At 39.3% G+C, this 20,407-nt stretch overlaps 3 protein-coding genes across 3 annotated transcripts; 1 reads left to right on the top strand and 2 right to left on the bottom strand.

The window, feature by feature from the left end:
• The first annotated feature begins 51 nt into the window (after nucleotides 1–51).
• Nucleotides 52–6,899, top strand: LOC117554092 (myelin-associated glycoprotein-like). The gene is made up of 19 exons (XM_034228333.1): nucleotides 52–259; nucleotides 355–741; nucleotides 826–1,113; nucleotides 1,194–1,490; nucleotides 1,929–2,306; nucleotides 2,405–2,692; nucleotides 2,772–3,065; nucleotides 3,208–3,243; nucleotides 3,356–3,691; nucleotides 3,798–4,094; nucleotides 4,200–4,296; nucleotides 5,367–5,414; nucleotides 5,732–5,758; nucleotides 5,862–5,906; nucleotides 5,989–6,015; nucleotides 6,135–6,173; nucleotides 6,262–6,318; nucleotides 6,407–6,440; nucleotides 6,646–6,899. The coding sequence occupies exons 1-19, from the start codon at nucleotides 217–219 to the stop codon at nucleotides 6,670–6,672; spliced, it is 3,045 nt and encodes a 1,014-aa protein (XP_034084224.1). The 5' UTR covers nucleotides 52–216; the 3' UTR covers nucleotides 6,673–6,899.
• A 1,253-nt stretch (nucleotides 6,900–8,152) lies between these two features.
• LOC117554116 (ly6/PLAUR domain-containing protein 3-like) lies at nucleotides 8,153–10,259 on the bottom strand. Its single transcript, XM_034228372.1, has 5 exons — nucleotides 10,137–10,259; nucleotides 9,548–9,655; nucleotides 9,316–9,462; nucleotides 8,778–8,888; nucleotides 8,153–8,650 (listed from the first exon to the last, which is right to left on the bottom strand). The coding sequence occupies exons 1-5, from the start codon at nucleotides 10,180–10,182 to the stop codon at nucleotides 8,484–8,486; spliced, it is 579 nt and encodes a 192-aa protein (XP_034084263.1). The 5' UTR covers nucleotides 10,183–10,259; the 3' UTR covers nucleotides 8,153–8,483.
• Nucleotides 10,260–11,404: 1,145 nt separating this feature from the next.
• Nucleotides 11,405–20,324, bottom strand: smg9 (SMG9 nonsense mediated mRNA decay factor). The gene is made up of 13 exons (XM_034227941.1): nucleotides 19,857–20,324; nucleotides 19,697–19,771; nucleotides 19,037–19,271; nucleotides 18,841–18,938; nucleotides 18,613–18,725; nucleotides 17,451–17,562; nucleotides 17,176–17,271; nucleotides 15,521–15,606; nucleotides 14,526–14,632; nucleotides 14,332–14,439; nucleotides 12,513–12,638; nucleotides 12,278–12,422; nucleotides 11,405–11,745 (listed from the first exon to the last, which is right to left on the bottom strand). Exons 1-13 carry the CDS (start codon nucleotides 20,001–20,003, stop codon nucleotides 11,667–11,669), a joined length of 1,527 nt encoding a protein of 508 aa, XP_034083832.1. The 5' UTR covers nucleotides 20,004–20,324; the 3' UTR covers nucleotides 11,405–11,666.
• Nucleotides 20,325–20,407: the final 83 nt, after the last annotated feature.

Raw genomic sequence — 20,407 nt, 5'->3', positions numbered from 1 at the left:
GTTTTTGAGAACTATGATTCCCATCTAAGTTCATCAACTTTATGGAAATGAAATGATAAATGGTTTAAGAATCGCTTTACATTTGAGCCTGGGTCACTCGTTTAAATGACATGTCTGATGTGCCCTATATGAAAAAGATGGACAGATGTATTCTCTTTTTCAATGCATAATACTAAAAGATTATTTCACATTTAGGTGTTTCTTAACATTAACAAGATGTCTGGGTTCCGACATTCTCTTCTGAGCTTCGGTATTTTAGGTAATAAAATAAATTCAGTCTTTTAAAAAAAATTCAAAATGTCATCATCTTAAAAAAAAATGAAATGTCCCTTTTGTATATTATATCTCTTGCAGGATATATTTTTTTCCAGGGTTTGTGGGCTTGGCATGTAAAGATGCCAAGAAATATCAAAGGATTGTCGGGTTCCTGCCTTGTCATCCCTTGCACCTTTGACTACTACGAGTATCCGCCTCTAAGACCAGATCGTGTGGTTTGGTATCAGTACAAAAACCAGGGATACCCGTTAGTTTATGACAATTGGTACAAAGATTACGTCATTAACATATTCAAAGGAAGAACGCATGTATTTACTTCTAAATACAAGAAGACATGCACTCTTGAAATCTATCCAGTAAATCAGTATCACCACCAACAGAAGCTTTACCCATGGGTAGATCCAGAGAATGTTGGGAAAACCACCTTCAGATTCTATGATACAACTGTGACAATTGAAGTAGTGGGTAAGTATTAAGTTTGCTTTAAAAAAGATTAGTTTTACATAATGTGTATCTAAATGTATTATTCTTATCATTTCTTTTGTAAAGACTGGGCAGCAACACCGTATATTATGATCTCTGGAAGCATGAAGGTTGGACAGTCTGTGACCGTGCAGTGCTATGTTTACCACACCTGTTCCACTTATCCACCAACTCTAAGTCTCAACATCCCACTGCAAAGCCACAGTCTAGCTCATGTATCCATGACTGATGGCACATCCAGAACCACCTTGACCACCACATTGAACATAGATAGGGACCACCAAACTGTGGAGTGCTCCGTCCGACACGTGAGCGGTCAAACTGCAAGAGCTACTAAACCTTTGACTGCAGAATGTACGTTATGAATATGCAATATTTAAAAAAAAAATGTATGTTGGCCTTGAACATTTTAACAATTACCATTTGTTTCTCAGGCTCCTTTCTCCCCTTGACTATCAGTCAGACATCAAACACATTTCTTGAGGGACAGCCAAGAACAGTCACCTGCACTGCCTCATACACGTGCCCAAAACATTTACCAACTCTCTCATGGAACTATGGTAACATGCCAACCACCACTGAAAACAGCAAGAGTGGAATCGCTAGCTGGAGGACTGTCTCCACTCTGACATTCACAGCATCATCCAACGACCACGGACGATCTCTGACATGCTATGCACGATTTATCAGGGGGCAGATGCAGGAAAAGAGCATCACCTTACGTGTGAAGAGTGAGTAGAAATGATAACTGTCTTTTCATCCGTGATAGGCATGAACTGCCCTGCATATCATCTGCACAAATGTTGGTTTAAATTCAATTCATTGATAAAATTGAATTTACCCATCACATTTTGTGAACTCTCTATAACTGCTGCAGTGTCTATATTTATCTCTGTCACTATAAAAAATAACGATCCTAGAAAATTAAATATCATTTGACCATCAAATCTAACATTGATTGTTTCCAGCATGGTATGTACAAAGATAGTTGAAGGGAATATCAATAGATAAAGGAAGAACTTAGAAAATAATATAGAGAAATAAAAGTTATTTTATAGTCATAGATTACCTTTAAAAAAAAAAAAAAAAGATCTTAGTAGGAAGCCAACTCATAATTTGAATTATTTATAAAGTGAATTTCAGCTGTCAAATGTTTCCTCTTTTGACAGGAAACATGCTCTCTCTCGGCTGGTCTTTCACCACGCCCAACAGCATCACTGGCATGAAAGGCTCATGTATTGTCATTCCTTGCACGTTCACCTACAGTATCTCCCAGCCTGCAGACCTCAAAGTTGCATGGTACTTGTACCAAAGCAATGGGTACCCGTCTGTATATGAAGAAAGAAGGAATGTTATTAGTAAGTATCAGGGCATAACCAGCTTGATTCCATCTGTGCGGGAAGGGAATTGTAGTCTTAAGATCGAGAGGCTTGACATGTCGCACAACCAGGACCGACTTTACCCATGGGTAGACAAGAACCCCATCACCTCGTACCACAGCCTGGGTCACTCGTTTAATGACAAAACCTGTCAACTTATTGTTTCAGGTAACTATCTGGATACTTTCTCTCCCTGTTTATTCCATGTTATCCGATCTCCAATGAAGGCAGTTGTCCAAATATCTTTTCTTGATTTGATATCATAGATCAAGCACAGGAACCGCAGTTGAGCATCATTGGTATCCCCAGGGTGGGAGAGGAGAGCACAATAACCTGCAGTGTGCGCCATACATGTGCCTCTGCTCCCCCCGAACTGATCCTCAATGGTATACCTGCAACAAATGTCATTGGGGATACTCTAGTGTCTGATTGGATTTGGGAAAGGACTGCTGAGCATACTTGGGCTGTAAAAGAGGAGGATCAAAGTGTGAGGTGTACTGTGAGGTACCGCGGTGGCCAGGAAGCCACAAGTGAGCTCAAGCTAAATGTTGAATGTGAGTACAATGTGAGACCATGTGTTAAGTGTTTTACAAAATCTTTATTGTTAAGACTGACTTTGACGTTTCTGCCCAGGTCCATATGACCAAATCACAATGACTGAGCGGCTAATCGAGGCGACGGAGGGTGTGGCAAAGAGTGTCGTCTGTTCTGTTTCCTACAAGTGTAGGAAAAATAAACCGAGCATTGGGTGGAATTTTGAAGACTTGCAGAGTTATCTCAAAACCAAATTCATCTCCAACAACACCTATGAGACTTTGTCAAATCTAACCTTTATTGGTTCTCTTGGGGACAATGGTAAACCTCTGAACTGCACTGCTACATTTCTTACTGGGGAGACTTCAGACTCTGCCATCCTTCACATAAAAAGTGAGGTTTTACATTTCATAAACAGCAGTCACTTATATAGTAGATGTTTCAATCTTCTCCTATAACCATAAAGCAATTAAGAATATACCATTTGAAGAACGTTTAATTGATGATTGTCTGTTTGTTTTGTTTTTCTTTCCAGAATATGAGAGACCAATTGATCCACATGAAAATGACAGTGGGTGTACATCTCCATTCTCCTTTTAAAAAATGTATCTTGCTCCCATTTTAAATCACAAGCAGACTGATTTCCACAGGCATCCCATTATGGCTTGTTTCTCTCTTTGCAGCGCTCTACGTTCAGGCTGTAAAAGTCCCTTTCAGATTCAATGCACTGACCCGCTCCTGCGTGGTGATTCCCTGCAGCCTCCCGTACCAAGAGGTGCCTATCACACGTGGCATCTGGTCCAAAAAGACTGGGGATACCATCTACCATAATGCCCAGAGCAAAGTGATTGACCATTTCAAGGGCCGCACCAAAATGAAAAAAGATCTGAGTCACGGAGACTGCTCATTAGAGATTGATGACATCAGGCCTTTTGACAACGGGCCCTTTTGTTTCCATGCAGAGATAGGACATGAGAGACACAAATACAACAATAGCTGTGTATTTATTGTTATGAAAGGTTTGGAATTAATACTTATTCTTCAGATTATTTAAATATCCCAAGCTATGTTTGTGTTTGCCTTCTAATCGACAAAAGTAATCTGCTCTGTGTTTCATGTGCTCAGCATCCCCAGAAAAACCTGTGATGACCCCCGTTCCAGCAGAAGTGGATGCAGGCTTAACAATTAATGTCTCGTGCTCTGTGGCCCACACATGTGCGTCACATCCTCCAGTTTTCTCATGGAGTGTCCCCAACATCACCAGCAAGGTCCAAAGCACCATGACGACACCGGGTGTGTGGGAGACGACCTCCACAATAACCTTCATAGCTGCTGGAGGAGACGGAGTCATGAGCCTTACCTGTACCGCCGTCTACTGGCTTGAAAAGCAACGAGCCAGCACAGTCCAGCTGACTGTGAAAGGTTAGAGCCACAAAGACCACTTGTTCAGTTTATATCTACCGTACATTCAGTTGTATAATCTACGTAATACATTTTTATGAGCTTCAAATGTTCCTACATCCACAGGATCAAGTTCTTGGCCATTGATCGCCGCAGTGTCAGCTATATCCCTGATTTTAATCATCATAGCTGCAGTGATTGGAGTCGTCTTCTATAGGAGAAGGTAAATAAATCACAGTCAGTGGTGGAGACACTTTTTTCGACAGACATACTGACTACTATCAAAAATGTCAGGACAATTTCAATCAACACCTGTATATTCTATCATACAGGATTTAGACAACATGAATGCAACAATATAAACCTTCTCAATTCAATGATTCAGACAGACACACACACACACACACACACACACACACACACACACACACACAACACACACACACAAACACACACACACACACACAAACACACACACACACACACACACACACAAACACAAACACAAACACACACACACACACACAAAAACAACAACTCGGTGACAGAACTACGAAGTCTACCTCTTTAGCTGCTCCACCGTTTTTGATCCATGTTTGAGCTTAATATAATGATACCTCCGTCGATCCAACGTGACACGACTCACATCAACATGAACTCATCCAAACATTTTCAATTGTCATCATGGTCACAAGACACACATTAAATTGTTAATCTCCTTCACTAACACTGGCTGTGCCCACCACAGGATAGTCATACAATGATAGTACATTTTGCTAACTAGCTACACATTTTAAAATAAAAGTGTAGTAGAGTAGTAGGCTAAAATTTGAATGTCAATGTAAGAATGCTGTGACCTCTAGTGGCAGTAGTAATCATGACGAAAAAACGGAAGAAGAAGTCAGGCTATGAAGACCGGTAAAATTGGCTTAAGAGTGGTTGGGAGTTGAGTATGGATGGGTCACACAAATAGGACTTCCACATTGTGAATCAGTCAACATTGAATTATTTCAACTGGCATAGCCTTTGTAAGCAAAAAGCTTAACATAAGTGACATTTACCCAGACCATGATCTTTTCCCTAAACCTACCGCGTAGTTTTGGCGCCTTAACATCAGGCATTAGAATGATGATAAAAAATAACTAATAACAGCCCTGTTATGGCCTGCTAACATGCACAAGGCGGGCAGAAGAGTTTTATCAGTGCTATTTAATGTACTGTTTTTTTGTTGTATTATGTAAAAGACATCATTTACAAGTAGAGTTATGAATGGCATTTTTTCCTAACCAACAGAAGGCGTCCCGACAACTCACTGACACCACCGCCTGGCCCTGAGAAAAGGTAACCCTAAAGCATAATAATGAGGATTTGAGGAACACTCGCAACCAAGATATGCCCATCTATTACAAACTGTTATAACTAACTATATAAGACCAAAGTAAAAAAGAAAAGTTAATTTGTAATGCTAGCTTTGTACACTTGCATGAATATGATAGGACTTTACTGATAGCCGCTGCTGTGAGAGCCAATTATTATAGCATGGATATAACAGCTGTGGCCAATCAGGACTTCAGTGCTCTGCTTGTTTGTTTGTCATATATACATCCTATATTTCCACCAAATAGCAATGTAAATCTGTCTTTGTCAAACTTTCTCAGGAGATCTCTATGGGATAGAGTATCCAGGTAAGCTTTATCTAAATGAACCGAAAACCAATCTCTGTCTCATATCAAGCGGAAATAAAATCTCTGATGAGCTTTTTTTTGTCTTTTCTAAACAAATGTCCAGGAGAAACCGTGAGAACAGGGAGAGACCTCCCAGGCCGGAAAAACGGTATGTCAGCCGGTTTGTGTCTAAACTGACAAAGAGAGTAAACCAATGCTGACAGGAAGTAACACTTTTTCTCTCAATACAGGGGGTCCATTTGGAGAAGATTTTCCCAGTAAGAACGCCCAAGAGTGAAATTTCACTTTTCATCCCATAAGGGGAGAATGTTTACATTTCCATGCTTTAAAACGAATTTAAACATGAATTCATATATATAATGTATTACCCTTGCAGAAACCAAGGCAACAAGGCGAACCTCAGTGTTGGCTATTCGTAAGTGTGTAATATTCTCTAACACATCTCACAATTGTATTAGTAAGCACGAACAAAACCTAATTTGTGCGATTCCCTCCTCCAACAGAAACAACAGCGACTATGTGAGCTGGAACCACAAACAACGCTGTCCATCCCCAAAGACGTGAGTTCAAACAACACTAACTATTTTAAATAACCTTCCATTTTGTTTCATTTAGTTAATTAATTATTTGCTTCATTTTTTTGTCTAGCAACCGGAGACCTCCTCACTCTGACAGGCTTTTGGTTAGTATCGTGTAACGCCATGCTTCTTATATTTGGAGAATAGTTAGCCTAGTTATCTCATCTAACCATTGGGGAAAAACACCAACCAATAATTCCATCACAGGATTTTAAACCATCTTCACCTTTTTTTAAACACATTAGGGAGCCACGGAGAACCACTTTGAGACTGTATATTTAATTAAAATGTTCTTCATATTTGTTGCAGGTTGACGATACGTATGCCAACTGTTGAGTCCTTCAAGACGTCTAGGATCTAGGAAGCCGTATGTTCTTCCAGGACTATGTCGCTGTTTTTATTTTATATTCATAAACATATTTTGCAGTATATATCTTTTTTGTGTGTTGGGGGCAGGGTTGGTCTTTCACTTTAACTTCATTTAGAGAAAGTGTATCTGCTGGCAATTCTCTAAATGTGTACATCAGGTAGATAATAACAATAAATACTCATTTTTGACTGATTGCAGAGTGCGAAGTGATTAATTTATTCTTAACAATTGTGAGAAATGTAGTTGTTAGCAGGAGTCTACAACTATTGTCTTACAATCACTATGAGAACCAGGAACGTCTCAGACTTCTAGGCTTCAGGAAATGCATTTGTGCACACACACCACCACTTTATGAGGGGTGATTTTCCGTACATGGAACATGGATCCACTACTGAAAAAGAAATGCATGTATTTTACCATCACATTATCATGTTATCAATCTGATGTTTTGTCTGCTGTCGGATCAAGTGGCCCAACAGGAGGCTGAAAGTTATCATTGAAATTATAATAATAAAAAGCATTTGAAGAGTGTATAAACTTGATGTTGTAAACACTGATGCCACTAGAGGGAGACACATTGTTCCGAGATGAACAACATGAATTTGCATAAGCCATCAGTGGGTCAGTTGATCACACATGTCTGCTTTTTACTATTTACTATACTATTACTTGCAAACTTTTTACGTCACATCATACAGATTAGAAAAAGTTATTTAAATGTTTAAATTCACATCAGTCATTTGTTTATGTCACAGTTGGACAATTATTTATATCTGTGCAATTTTAACCAGCTGATATCAAGGACCATCATTACATTATTAGATATCAATAACAATATCTGGCGAAAGCCTTAACAACTCTAGAAAGGCTAAATGTCCACATTGTAAGTTATGTAATAGTACAACAAATGGCTTTTATGTATGCCAGGAGCTACAGCCATTAGGTGTTTTATTCTGGCCTGCCAGGCATATCTCATCACAGGATCAATTCATTTCTTAATAGGTTTTGCAGAACAAGTTAACTATATATATATATCTAGGTAGATACAGAATTCTACACATGCTTCATAAATAGTTTCGGCTGTTTGGTCCAATCATTTTGGAGAAGAAAAACACTTAAAAGGGTTAAAAAAAGAACTGAAAGTTGCCTCTTGCTGCTGAAATGTAAATGTTTGGGGCCTCTAAGTGTTCACTACAAAAGCCATATTTAACATATAAACTGCAAAACTTCATGGATGCCTTCAACCTCAAATAATACTGTGGTCCTGAAACAGACCTGGAGTTCAGAGCAATGACTATAGGAACTTTTCCTTGTACCAACTTTTATGGTTTTATGGTGCAAAGTCTTTTAGAGTCGGAAAAGATTTAAAGCACTCACAGTAAACCCAGAAATACAATCAAAATACACAGCACATTTTAAGAAATGTATTTATTGAGACTTCTATTACGCAGTAACATCAACATATACTTGAGAATTAAATAGGTTAAATATATCAACAAAATGTATTTTATAATTTACATGTTTTACCAAAGAAAAAAAAAGCTGTTTCTGTCTATTCACGACAAAAGTGTCACCGTAGGCAATAGGGATACAAAAAGCAAATAGGCCAGTTTAATACATGAGGCAAGGGTCAAGGGATAAATAGGAAATCACAATGTTACTAAATTCGGTATGCTTTGCATTAACGTTCTCACTCATCGGTTGAAAGGATAAGGGCAGGGGGGTGAGCACTATGAGGCCATGCAAAGATAATAAGATAATGAGTCATCTCAAAGTGTTATGAGAGCAGGCCCAGAGACAGCAGCGGTGCCATGATGAGCAGAAGGCCAGCGCTGGTGCTGCTGGCGCTGTTGCAAAGGTCCCCCTCACAGCAGCTGCTCTGACCTAGGCACATCTCCTTAGGGACACACCCCCTCACCGGAATATATTGACCATCCACAGTCACTGAAAGAACAACAAAGAATAATGTTAGAAATCAAGTTGGATTGCATCTATTATAATCACCTCGCATTGCTCTGCGCAGAGGAAATGTGTGGAACAGGGTTAGATTTCAATGCTGCGGGCCTGTTACCTGACGCTGAGTAACAGAAGTCCTGATTCCCTGTGCAGGCTAGGGACGAGGTGCACGATTGTCCTATGCACGAGAAGCATGATTTACCATTTGGTTGAGATTGGACGGGTTCTGAAACATAAAACATTGTTCACATTAGGGGATGTAAAATGTGGCTAAAAGGTGACTGCAATGCACTTTTTTTTATTATTTGGTGTTTTTCAAAAACTTTTGTAAAGAATTATGTTTTTAGAGAAGGTAATTTGATATCAAGACTATTACTGGCACAATATCAAAGCAGTTGAAACAGGTTATTGTCCTCAAACTGGTTTGTCTTCTCTAACACAATCCTCTTCAAACATGTTGTCTTATATTCTGATACAGAACTGGCATCAATAATCAATACATTAAAAAAAAGTTTTCTTTTGACATCTGAAAAATGCAACAACCACTAATTGTTTTACATTTTTAACAACTTTTGCAACAATAAGCCAATTTTAAATGAGAACAGCTCTCAAAGAACATTCTGAAATACCAACAGTGAATAAAAGTAAATTACCAGAGGCATTTGCGGAGTTGCAGAGTTTGGTGGTGCAACACGAGCTGGAAATTAAAGTTTGGATGAGCCCGAGGTTCAGTGAGCGATTAACACACCGTTCAGGCAAAGCACAACCTTTAAAGTTGACATCGTAGACATTTGAGCCACCTGCAATCGAGAGGAAGTGTTATCTTTGTAAATAAGGCAGAATCCCACAAAGCAGTTTCAAAATTAAAAAAGGCACCAAAATTACCTGAATAGGAGACGTGTCTTTCTGAACTGCAGCTCTGTCCAGAGGGGCATTCTATTTTTGAATTTGTGCAGCCGCTACCTTGTGAACAATGACATTCCAGGCTGTATGCTGAGAAAACAAAAAACACACAGAAAGGTCAAAATAAATATCCAACAACTCTTTTACAAGGGATGGACAAAATAATTTTAACACCACAGCAACAGAAATAAAAAAGTGTGACGTTGGATGTCAAGCACAGTTCTGACTTGTTTGTTTTACATCTACAATAAAAAAGAAAATAATAATAAGAGAAATAAAATAAGATAGTACTTTATTGATCCCAATTTGGGAAATGTTTGTGTTGTAATCTGTGTACAAACAGGTAATGAACAAAGAATATAGCAATAACGTGCAAATCGAACCAACAGGAAAATAGCTAGTAGGATATTGACAGACACAATTGTTATATGGCATGTAACAAGTGGCCCATGTATGTTAAAACAATAGTAAAGGTAAGTGAGGTAAAAGAAAAAATACAAAAATAAAACTACACTACTTGTTTTTTTCTAAGAATAAAAAAAAAGAAGCTTAAAAGGATAAACAAACGTACCTTGATGGAGAAGCACAGTCCCAAGGATTAGTGTAATGAGATGCATTTTTGTGATGGCAGGGTTAATCTGACTCTGACTCTAGGTTGGATGGTATGGCATTAAGTAGTGCTCATGAGAAGGAGTTGACTTCAAGACCACACCTTCATTCCTGCTTTAGAGTCACTAACTGTGATTTCATAAAGGGATCCACCCAGTGTAATTATCTTTACTTTTAGCTCGCACACAATGAGAGAACCCAACCCTAATGCAAAAAGGAGCTCACTTGTGTCAGCTGACTAATTGCCACTGACGGAACTGTGACTGTGAAGAATTCCATGGACGACGTACATCAAATCAAATCAAGTTTTATTTATATAGCACATTTATAAACGATTTTTGGTCGAGCCAAAGTGCTGTACATAACATAAAAATAGCCTACAGTAGAGACACTTTACAGCAAATACAACAGCACAGATTGTTCAGAATATCAGTATGAGAAAAACAACACCCTCTGTCCTTAGACCCTCACATCGTATAAGGAAAAACTTCCAGAGAAAACCCAGTTTAAGGGGAAAAAATGGGAGAAACCTCAGGGAGAGCAACAGAGGAGGGATCCCTCTCCCAGGACGGACAGACGTGCAATAGATGCCGTGTGTAAATCGAAGAGATAGATTCGTTTGATTCCATGGACGATGTACATGCCTTATATTACCAATTAAATTAGGCAATATTGATGTAACATTTGTAATAAAGTGGTGGTCTCATTTAGATTTAGATAAAAAAGACATACCTAATGACAGTGACTGGCCTAATCTCTGAAGAATGTATTTATGTTTATCGTATTAATCGTAATAATAGTTGTAATAAGAATAATTCTAATTATGATAATAAGCGTAATGAGTGGAAATCTCTTTTATCTTTGTGGCCATCTTAGAGTGTTTCATCAGTGCAACAATGAAGATAAACTTTAGATTCCTTGCTGATATAACTAAAGGTTGCTGAGCAATAAAGAAGGGCATTACATTCTTGATGCATGATCTCCAGTAGTAACAACAAAATGTCTTCCTCAAAGGAGTCAGTTAACGCCCAAATCCGCTTAAGAACCATAGATGAAACATATCACACTAGAGTTTTGTTTTGAAACATTTTTATTGATGTAAAGAAACACAAATAAAAAAAACAGAAATACATATATTTCCATCTCAGAAAAACGTCATCAATAAGCCAAAACTACAAAAACAACATCACAAAATGTAATTATGTCTTGCAAATAAAAACATATGAAGTGTTGCTTAAAAAGTGGTATTCTCTTTATTTCGTACTGCGGAACATGGCAGGGATACACAACTTTCTGACAGAACACCAAGAGTCCGCAGGATTTCATGCCACAAGTCTGCATGAAACACCAATGTCCAAGCTTCTAGTTTCGCTCCTGCCTCCTGTAGGGTGTTGGCCTTCAACTGCAGAGTCACAATTCCATTTACTCAACGAAGTATCAGACAAAACAGCTGGCAACCGCTAGTGTATAAAACAGCAGTCTGACCCCGGTGTTAGCACAGCAGGCGGCTGTACTCAGAGAGGGCCGAGGACTTCTTCACCCCGTCCCAGATACGAGCTGCATAGTGAAACCTGTTTGTGAGATGTCATATTTGAGCATTTTAGCACTATTTCTCAGAATTCTTTTGGCATAAAATGGAAATAAAAGTGACGTTTGCACCGGCATATAATACAACACACATACACAAAACACAACAGTTAGGCATCCTAACGTGTAACTAAGTTGCAGTCTTGTATATTCATATGTTTTGATCTTCTCTCAGAAGCACTATGGTAGCTGGGCAAACGTGACTAATGTTCAAAGAGATTTTTAGTAAGAAAGCTGAAACACTAAAAGTAAAAGGGACAGTTCCCCTTGATCCCCAGTGGAAATTATATATTTGGCTGGTAGTTAAATAATTAAACAGCATACCAAAACCCCTCCTCTCGCAGGCTATGCTGTCAACTTTCAATTCAAGTTGATTATGCCAAAAAGAACACCCTTCATTTCTATGTTTGTGTTGTGTTTATTTGCTGTTTGATCTCTTCTTCTTTTTTTTGTATTACTAGTGTACACATGAGTTATCTTGAACAATAGGGGAGAAAAGAGGAATGTGATGTTTACCAGTTCTTCTCAGTGAGGATGGTGTGTGACAGCTGACATCGGGGCATGGCCAGTATTTGGCTGCGGAGTTTTGAGACCATGGTGGGGAAGGCAGGATGTCCTTTGTACCCCGGCAGCAGTGAGAAGAGCGGGTATGTTCCCGTCCCTGAACACAGTACAGCCATCAATTCACATTTTACACAATTTAAAAAGGACAACTGAGTTTTGCTTTATGTGAAGGGAAATTCTCTCTAACCTGCTTTAGTCAGATTATCCTCCCCATCATTCTCCTGCATAGGAAGGAGGAACATGTTGACTTCAGTAGTCAGATAGTCCTGCCCCAAGCCAGGGAAGATATTGCAGTCCAGCATGGACAAAGTTCCTTAAAACAAAGCACAGGCAATGGCATAAGTCCAGTTGTGACATCACTAAAATCTCTTCCTATGCACCCTGGTTATCAAATGATTTGCAAAAAAGCTGTAGAAGTCATTTGTGAAAGTTACCTTGAAGGAAACATGTTGTTTTACACAACCCTTGACTAAGGTGAAATCTGTCTTGGATGTCACTGGTATGGTATGTAGCATGGCATGGCCTCCTCTTTTACCATCCCCTTTGTATCTCTTATATGTATTCTCCTTGCATGAACATGTGAAACTGATTTTTCTGTGAAGATGATTTTTCTGTCTTGAGAAGGGGCCTCATTTATAAAAGTTTCATACGCCCAAAAGACAGCGTACATCCCTTCAAAAATATATTTATCAAAAATACTACCGTGGGATAGTTTGACCCATGCTTAAGAACATAAACTGGAAAAAATAAGAAACTGCAACACCAATGGCAAAGAATGAAAGGACAGAAAGGGTTTGAAATGGATCTACCATTGTGTAAAATACATTTAAATTACCTCTGGTGCAAAATTGGATACAAAAACTTGTGTTTGATAGTGCCTCAGTGAACCAAAACATAGTTGAGGATAATAATACAATCGATGAGATCTATTTTATAATTATTAAACAATGTTAACATGTTATGGAATGCATTCCAATACAAATAAATAATAATGTAACGTATAGGACAAATTAGGTTTAAATCGACACTGTTTTCTATACCTGTTCGAGGATTTACAATTGCGTGGTTTTTGTTATTATATAGCCTATCATGATACAGTACATGATGATGTCCTAACCCTTATAAAACATTTATTTTGTGTTATAAATGGTTGGTTTATAACACAACCATTTGTGTTATAAATTCGGCAATTATTTGTAGGTTTTTTTATTCGTTATTTATTTACGTTTTAAGTGTTATTAAGCTGAAACCCAAATAAAGTTATTTTTAAGCCTCACGCCTGCGTGTGGAACTGACGTGTGTCGCACACAACAAGGTATGTCAGCAAAAACACGATGTGATTGTCACCTCTCATACGTTATTGCCTCTACTTGTTAATGGAGTCGCTGAAAGAGTGTGGACGCGCCCTGGGTGCAGGACACGGTTTACGCACACTGCTTATTGACGTGCATGTAATCTGAGTCACCTGTCTGTCTGCACCTGTCTTCCTGTATACGCTCCTCAGATTGGCCGATCCTTCCTGACAGTCCGCCATTACTGTCACACCGTGTCCATCTATGAACCTACATTCTTGTCTCTTTTCACATTGTGTAATTTTGAGCTGTTTTGTCGGCGTTTGTTACGATCGTCCTTATGCAAAAAGTATAAATAAATATAAATAAGGAATGTTTACATTACTATTTATGGACAGCAGTGGGCGTGACGAAATGCTCGCAAAAGGTGTGCCGCATGTTGATTGTGTTAAATCATAAAGGGCGTGCGTGCGTGCACACTGAGTTATAATAATCATTTTGTACGTGAGCACTTTCTTTGTTTCCTTTATACACAACAGTGTGACGTGAATCCTACCATCGTTTTAGGACTGACTGCAAAAAATAGATCTTATATCTGGAACCTTCCTGGATGAATACAAAATGATACACCAATCCCCTTAGACATTAAACATGATTTGCATCTAAAAACAACAATTGCATGCATATTAGCAGAATATTCTTGTAGTTTTGAACCTTTGTATTTGAGATGAGAGTGGGCCATTAATTTGTCCACCACCATATGCATGTTATTCAGATTCCTTGGGCAGAAATCGTCCCGTCTGGCCTTATTCTGGAGGAACACTGCAAGAGGGAGGAATTTAAAGAAGTTGATTTTTATATCTTTAAACCTGGTTATTTGAGAATGTGTTTCTGTATTAAGAGTTCACCTATATGAGGATAGTACTCTGCTCCATCATCATTGCCCGAAGAGCCAGTGCTGTCATGGCTTGCAGATGGAGTGGAAGGCTTCAGCATCTCCGCAGTCTGAAGAAACCTATGTCCAAACATAACATTACACTTCCTGCTCGGTATCAACATCTGCATTCATGAGACATTGAGATATAATATATACTCAATATTTGGTAAGTGTAAGACATTGCAGCTGTGGTATTGTTTCTTGAATACACATCTCACTGCTTAAGCTTCGTATTAGCAGCAGATTCACTTTGGGATTATGATTTGCCCAATCAAAAGTGAACTTGGTTCTCTATCATTTACACTGTATATCTTATTATTAGACAGAATTTATTTTCATGTTTTTTAGTACTTTTTGGATGCCACCACACTGAAGACAGCAATTATTTTTAACCAGTCATACATTTCAGTTGTTTGAAATTAGGAAATGATACACACAGGGAAAGGGTATATTTATTACATTATAACTTTCTTTTTAACTTTAATACTTTTTAATGCATGTAACATATGTAACATTAAGCTGTCCGTGGCTCTTTTTCTGCTGTAACAACGTACATTTCCCCTCTGTGGGACTAATAAAGGTATTCTGATTCTGATATCCATGAAGAAGATTAATTCATTTTTGAAACACTAAAATGATTGACTAAGTTTGCTCTCATGTCTGTAACCTGAACACATATTGGCGTATTCGACAATATAAGAACAAGTTAGACCGGTCCCTGAGTCATTGTCAACAGGCATTTGTTGACTTAGAGAACAAATAAAAGATTGAACACTATTTAATAAAGCAAAGCACAAATGTCCTCTCAGGACACAATTCTAAAAATACCTGTAGAGTGTGTGTGTGTGTGTGTGTGTGTGTGTGTGTGTGTGTGTGTGTGTGTGTGTGTGTGTGTGTGTGTGTGTGTGTGTGTGTGTGTGTGTGTGTGTGTGTGTGTGTGGTCTATTGCAATACGCAAAAACCTACCTGTAGAGGTTTAAGTCAGTGAACCAGTCTTGAACCACAATGACGACATGGCAAACTGTAAAGAGGAAGGCTGCGATCTGAAGAGACTGTGGACAGAGTATGCAGAGAGTATGAATGTGGTTGCATGTGAATGGGTGTAGTGCATCACGAATAATTGAAATGATATCAAAATGGCAGAATGGATCAGTAAAATATTCAATTTGGTAAATGTGAAATATATAAAAGCATCGGACTGAAGTATGCCGGAGCTGCAGAGAAGTCTCGGTCTACAACGTGTATTCTACCGACTCCAAAATCAAACCATGATCATTTTAGATAATGATAAAATAATGTGATGTGTGAAAAATAGGGCTGTCAAACGATTAACATTTTTAATCAGATTAATCAGAGCTTAAAAATTAATTAATCATGATTAATCACCATTCGAACTATGTCCAAAATATGCCATTTATTTATGTATATTGTTGTGGGAATGGAAAGATAAATGAAAGAAGGCGGATATATCCATTTAACATACAGTATCTATGTTTATTATAACATTTTTCTGCGTGTCAAAATGAAAGACAACCCACACACCTATCAATCATCAAACCGTGGGGTCTTAAAACATTACGTGTGGATTTCTATCAACGGGGGAGTACTTCAGGAAAGTCGACAGAGGGGGGGGGGGGGGGCGCGCTAGTGGAGTACTTCGTGACCACAGAGTGTGAACGTTGTGATCAGTTGTTTTAGCGCAGTTCTCCAGTGAAGGGGGGAGTCTCCCTCCGCAGCCGGTTGGCGTAGTTTTGGCACAATTCCGTTGTACAGACCGACGTTAACAGCAGCCCTGTCTGTGCACACGGAGACCGACTCTGTCGTCCGGTGATCTAACCGCCTTCTGGAAAAGCTTCACAAGTACGTCGGTACGCAAATGCGCTTTGTGACACAAGTGACGGTACGCATTTCAGAGAGATTACGCACAAAACCTGCGTACCAGTTATGTGCACCCCTGTACTACAGCAAAAGTATTCTCCGTCGGGACTTCCTGCAACAACACCACGCCGTTATCAAAGATGTTCTATTGAGAAGACGATCACTACGTGACAAAAGTTTTCAAAACCGTGGCTACTGAAATCAATCTTACTAACTGCTGTCTGTGCAATTTACTCCGCGCGAGTTGGCAGACTTCATTTTGCTTACTTTAACATCATTTTTCATGGTGGGGCTAAGCCATTTCTTGGTATGGGTGTAGCCTACCCCAGCCATACCCTGGCGCTGCCACTGGTGGCACGTATGGGGCGGGCCATTCTGCACATGCGTTAAATGCGTTAAATATTTTAACGCAATTAATTCAAAAAATGTATTACCGCCGTTAACGCGATAATTTTGACAGCACTAGTGAAAAATAATTAAAATGGAAACTAAACAACCCCTTTTTCGCTCAGGGGTCATTTAGACGCTTCTTATGAGACTTGTGTTTTGTTTTGGTAAAAATGGTTCATATCTTCAGTTAGCTGAGATTCTTCCCGTTAATCTGGTGCTACACATTAATAGTTTCATAAATGTTAAGAAGCCCTGAGACACAGTCTCGAAAAAAAACGTTGGGGGGCCCCCCTGTGGGGGGGCTCCAGGGCTTAACAGGTTAACCCAATGCCATCTGCAGGCCAGCCACTGACCTGCATCTCAACATATGTGTGGGGGAGGTTGTACTCCGGGGGCAGCTTCCGATCGTTGTTGATAAGGTGGTCGAGAATCGATGGGCTGAGCATTGGCTGAAGGAACAAAGGAAGAATTCAAACACACCCCATCAATCATCAACCAAAACCGTTTTTAACAGGTTTTTTGCTTCAACTTCTTTGAATTCCAAGGTTACATTTCAATTTACACAGGATTTGCTAACACTCAGACAGCAAAGAGAAAAATCCACTGATCCAAATCAATTCATTTATACCTGTGTATCCAAGAAGATGACTCTCTCCTGTGTGATAAAGAAATCGATGCCTGTGCTCTGGTTTCCTCCTCTTTCCTTGATTTCTTGAGTCTGGGCTCTGAATACATAACCCCTGTGCAAACAAACATAAATCACACTACATCATTGCATTTGTTAATCCTAAAGAACAGAATGGATAACAACTGCAATAAACAAATACATACATTGGCTGTAAAGGTCTGAATAAATGTTTTGGTTACTACTTCTACTTTTCTTTCAAACAGATAGTATTTGATTGCATGGTTATCTGGTCTGTGGACTTAGTATAGTGCCAAACACTGAACTGATTTTCAAACAAAACGATTAGCTTGAACACTCCACTTGACTCTCAACAGGCAGATGGGCTTGTATATATCGCCCCTGTGTGTTCACAAAGAGTAACTTCACTTTGTAAGTACAGCTTTAAAATACGAAGTTATAATGGGAAGAATAAAGATGTAAATATCAATCTCTTACTACTGATTTGTGTTCGTTTTTAGTCTGTTTATATTATTTAAATTGTGGATGGGTAAGCATAAGCTGCTTCGGCTCCAACTGAAGTATATGAAAAGTTAATAAATCCTATATTAAGCATATATTTGTATTAAACCCCAAACATATTCTCAAAGCACTGAAATTCCTTTTTTGATATACTTAACTCGTGGGGTCACTGGTGTCAACATGCTATCTTTCCAGAAGGTTGGTCTGGCACTTGGGGTTTATGTGTATAAATGCATGTGTGTGTGTGTGTGTGTGTGTGTGTGTGTGTGTGTGTGTGTGTGTGTGTTGTGTGTGTGTGTGTGTGTGGTGTGTGTTGTGTGTGTTGTGTGTGTGTGTGTGTGTGTGTTGTGTGTGTGTGTGTGTGTGTGTGTGTGTGTGTAACAAAAAATGCAGGTGTATAACAGAGTGGAAAACTGAATGTCTTCTTCGGGGATCATTAAAGGTCCATCTTCTTCATTTAAACAGTGTGTTGTAGTTCCTTATATCAGGAAAGTGAAATGCGATCAGGGGGTCTTTACTGTAACAGCAGCATTAATAATACTACTTGGAAAAGTTAAAGAAGTATCCGTTTCAACTTTAAATTAATATATCATTTTCACATGAACAAGCTTGAGCTCATTGTTGGTGTTACAAAAAACCTCACCTTTGATCTTCCTCAGGAGTGTTGGCAGATAATAGCGACATGATCGTAGATTTCCCACTTCCCTGCAGGCCGATGACTCCCACCACCAACATATCTGTCTGGTCCCTCAGATACTACAACACAACATCCTTTGAGTTCATACACCATCATATATTTACATTAGTATTACATTATTTAATAAAATGGCTCCGCAATCAACTAAATTAATTAATTAATTACACAACTCACCTCCATGGCACTGTCACACCAATTCATCTGATCATCCACAAGCTTAATGCTGTGCTTCATCTTCTCCGGAGGGAGGAGTTTAGACTGGCCCACCATAGCTGAAAGTCAAATAAAATATTCAAGATCTACTTTTTTATTCTCAGCCAACATCTCCAGGAGGACATTTTTTATTTTTGTGAAATCTACAAAAGCTCACGGTCCACAGCGCTGCTCGTTGCAGAAGCACCCATTCCTCTGTTTTGGATCTGGTACACAGGCTGGGTGGGTCGCTGCCCCTCCCTCTCCATCTTGGAGGGTCCCGGACCAGTGAGCTGGGCAGCTGCTTCAGGAGGAGTGCCCGGCTTCCCTCCATCGTCCCTGGCTTTCATGAGCATGATGGGCTTCTCCAGGACAGGAGCTCCGCTGACAGGCGTATTCTGTGATGGCTTTGCCTTGAAAGGATCCCACAACAATAACAACAAAAGTAAATTGATGGCATGACCTGAAAGGCAGAAGACCTTCATACATACAACTTGTATTTTGTCATTATTTACTTTTTAACTGTGACTCATTTGCTTTGTATTACATTTGTGTTTATACCTTACATTGCCTTGTATACACAGTACATGTCTGCGAAATGAATCAAAGTAAAAGTACTTGTTTTATCCATCTCAAATTCAATAACATGATGTTTGATTTCACATTTCACAGTCACTCTGCATATTCTTCTTCAAGCTGACAATCCTGCGTGCAAAGTACTAGTCAGACAAAGTAAAACGTGCTGATTTAGTTATGGTGTGTCCTACTGTCTGTGTTCAAGAAGGATAATAACAATAAGAGCATTTTATTTAAAAAAAAAAAAAAAAAGCTAACGTACCCTTTCCCCGGGGGGTTTTGCAAGAATGATGGGGGTCTTCTGAATGAGTGGGCCTGGTGGATCCTCGCTCCCATCCTGAAAAGATAAATTAAAGTGAATCACTATTCTGAAGTCCAACAGTTACACCAGCGGTCTGCAGTGTTTATCACATGCTGCCTACTCTTCGTTCCCTTGGTTGATATTCTCGATCCCGACTTGGACCGGACAGGTTTTGTCCCGGAGCTCCAACATCTCTGTCTCCGCGGCGGCGCCTCCTCCGGCGGCCCTGCCCGTACATCCCGGGCTGACTGTGGCCGGACTCCGACATGTCGCTGCTCCCCTGGTTCACTATCACAACTGATACAAACGGTGGCTAACGGTGGGAACCCAGTCCAAGCACAGGCGAGCAAACAATACGATTTTAGTGAAAACAAATTACAAATCTGCTGTTAGCTACCAATCGTTTGACAATAACTGGAATATATGTTTGAAGACGTGAATAGATGTCATCTATTAGATGACATCGTTAAAGCTCAATTCAGAACACTTGTTTATGGTTTACATTAGCGTTTCACTACTGCGCTTGGTTTAAATATTCGGCGTTGGCCGGTTCTTGATTGTCAACGTGCTGAGATAAACTCCACCCGTCTAGAATCATGTTTGCTACCAAACAAACGCACCTTGTCCGTCTGATAAATGAAGTCGTGATGAAACATCGTTATGAAACGTAGT

The sequence above is a fragment of the Gymnodraco acuticeps genome, unplaced genomic scaffold, assembly GCF_902827175.1.
Source record: "Gymnodraco acuticeps unplaced genomic scaffold, fGymAcu1.1, whole genome shotgun sequence".
NCBI classification, from domain to species: domain Eukaryota; kingdom Metazoa; phylum Chordata; class Actinopteri; order Perciformes; family Bathydraconidae; genus Gymnodraco; species Gymnodraco acuticeps.
This window is presented reverse-complemented; position numbering and strand designations above follow the sequence as displayed.

Coding starts and splice junctions, on each gene's coding strand:
- smg9 (XM_034227941.1), bottom strand. CDS start 20,003: ATGTCGGAGTCCGGCCACAGTCAGCCCGGGATGTACGGGCAGGGCCGC. Junction 19,772..19,856: donor ATCAACCAAGGGAACGAAGA/GTAGGCAGCATG, acceptor TTATCTTTTCAG/GATGGGAGCGAGGATCCACC. Junction 19,272..19,696: donor CAAAACCCCCCGGGGAAAGG/GTACGTTAGCTT, acceptor GATCCTTTCAAG/GCAAAGCCATCACAGAATAC.
- LOC117554116 (XM_034228372.1), bottom strand. CDS start 10,182: ATGCATCTCATTACACTAATCCTTGGGACTGTGCTTCTCCATCAAG. Junction 9,463..9,547: donor AAGACACGTCTCCTATTCAG/GTAATTTTGGTG, acceptor TCTCGATTGCAG/GTGGCTCAAATGTCTACGAT. Junction 8,651..8,777: donor CTTCTGTTACTCAGCGTCAG/GTAACAGGCCCG, acceptor TTGTTCTTTCAG/TGACTGTGGATGGTCAATAT.
- LOC117554092 (XM_034228333.1), top strand. CDS start 217: ATGTCTGGGTTCCGACATTCTCTTCTGAGCTTCGGTATTTTAG. Junction 2,307..2,404: donor CTGTCAACTTATTGTTTCAG/GTAACTATCTGG, acceptor TTGATATCATAG/ATCAAGCACAGGAACCGCAG. Junction 2,693..2,771: donor GCTCAAGCTAAATGTTGAAT/GTGAGTACAATG, acceptor GTTTCTGCCCAG/GTCCATATGACCAAATCACA.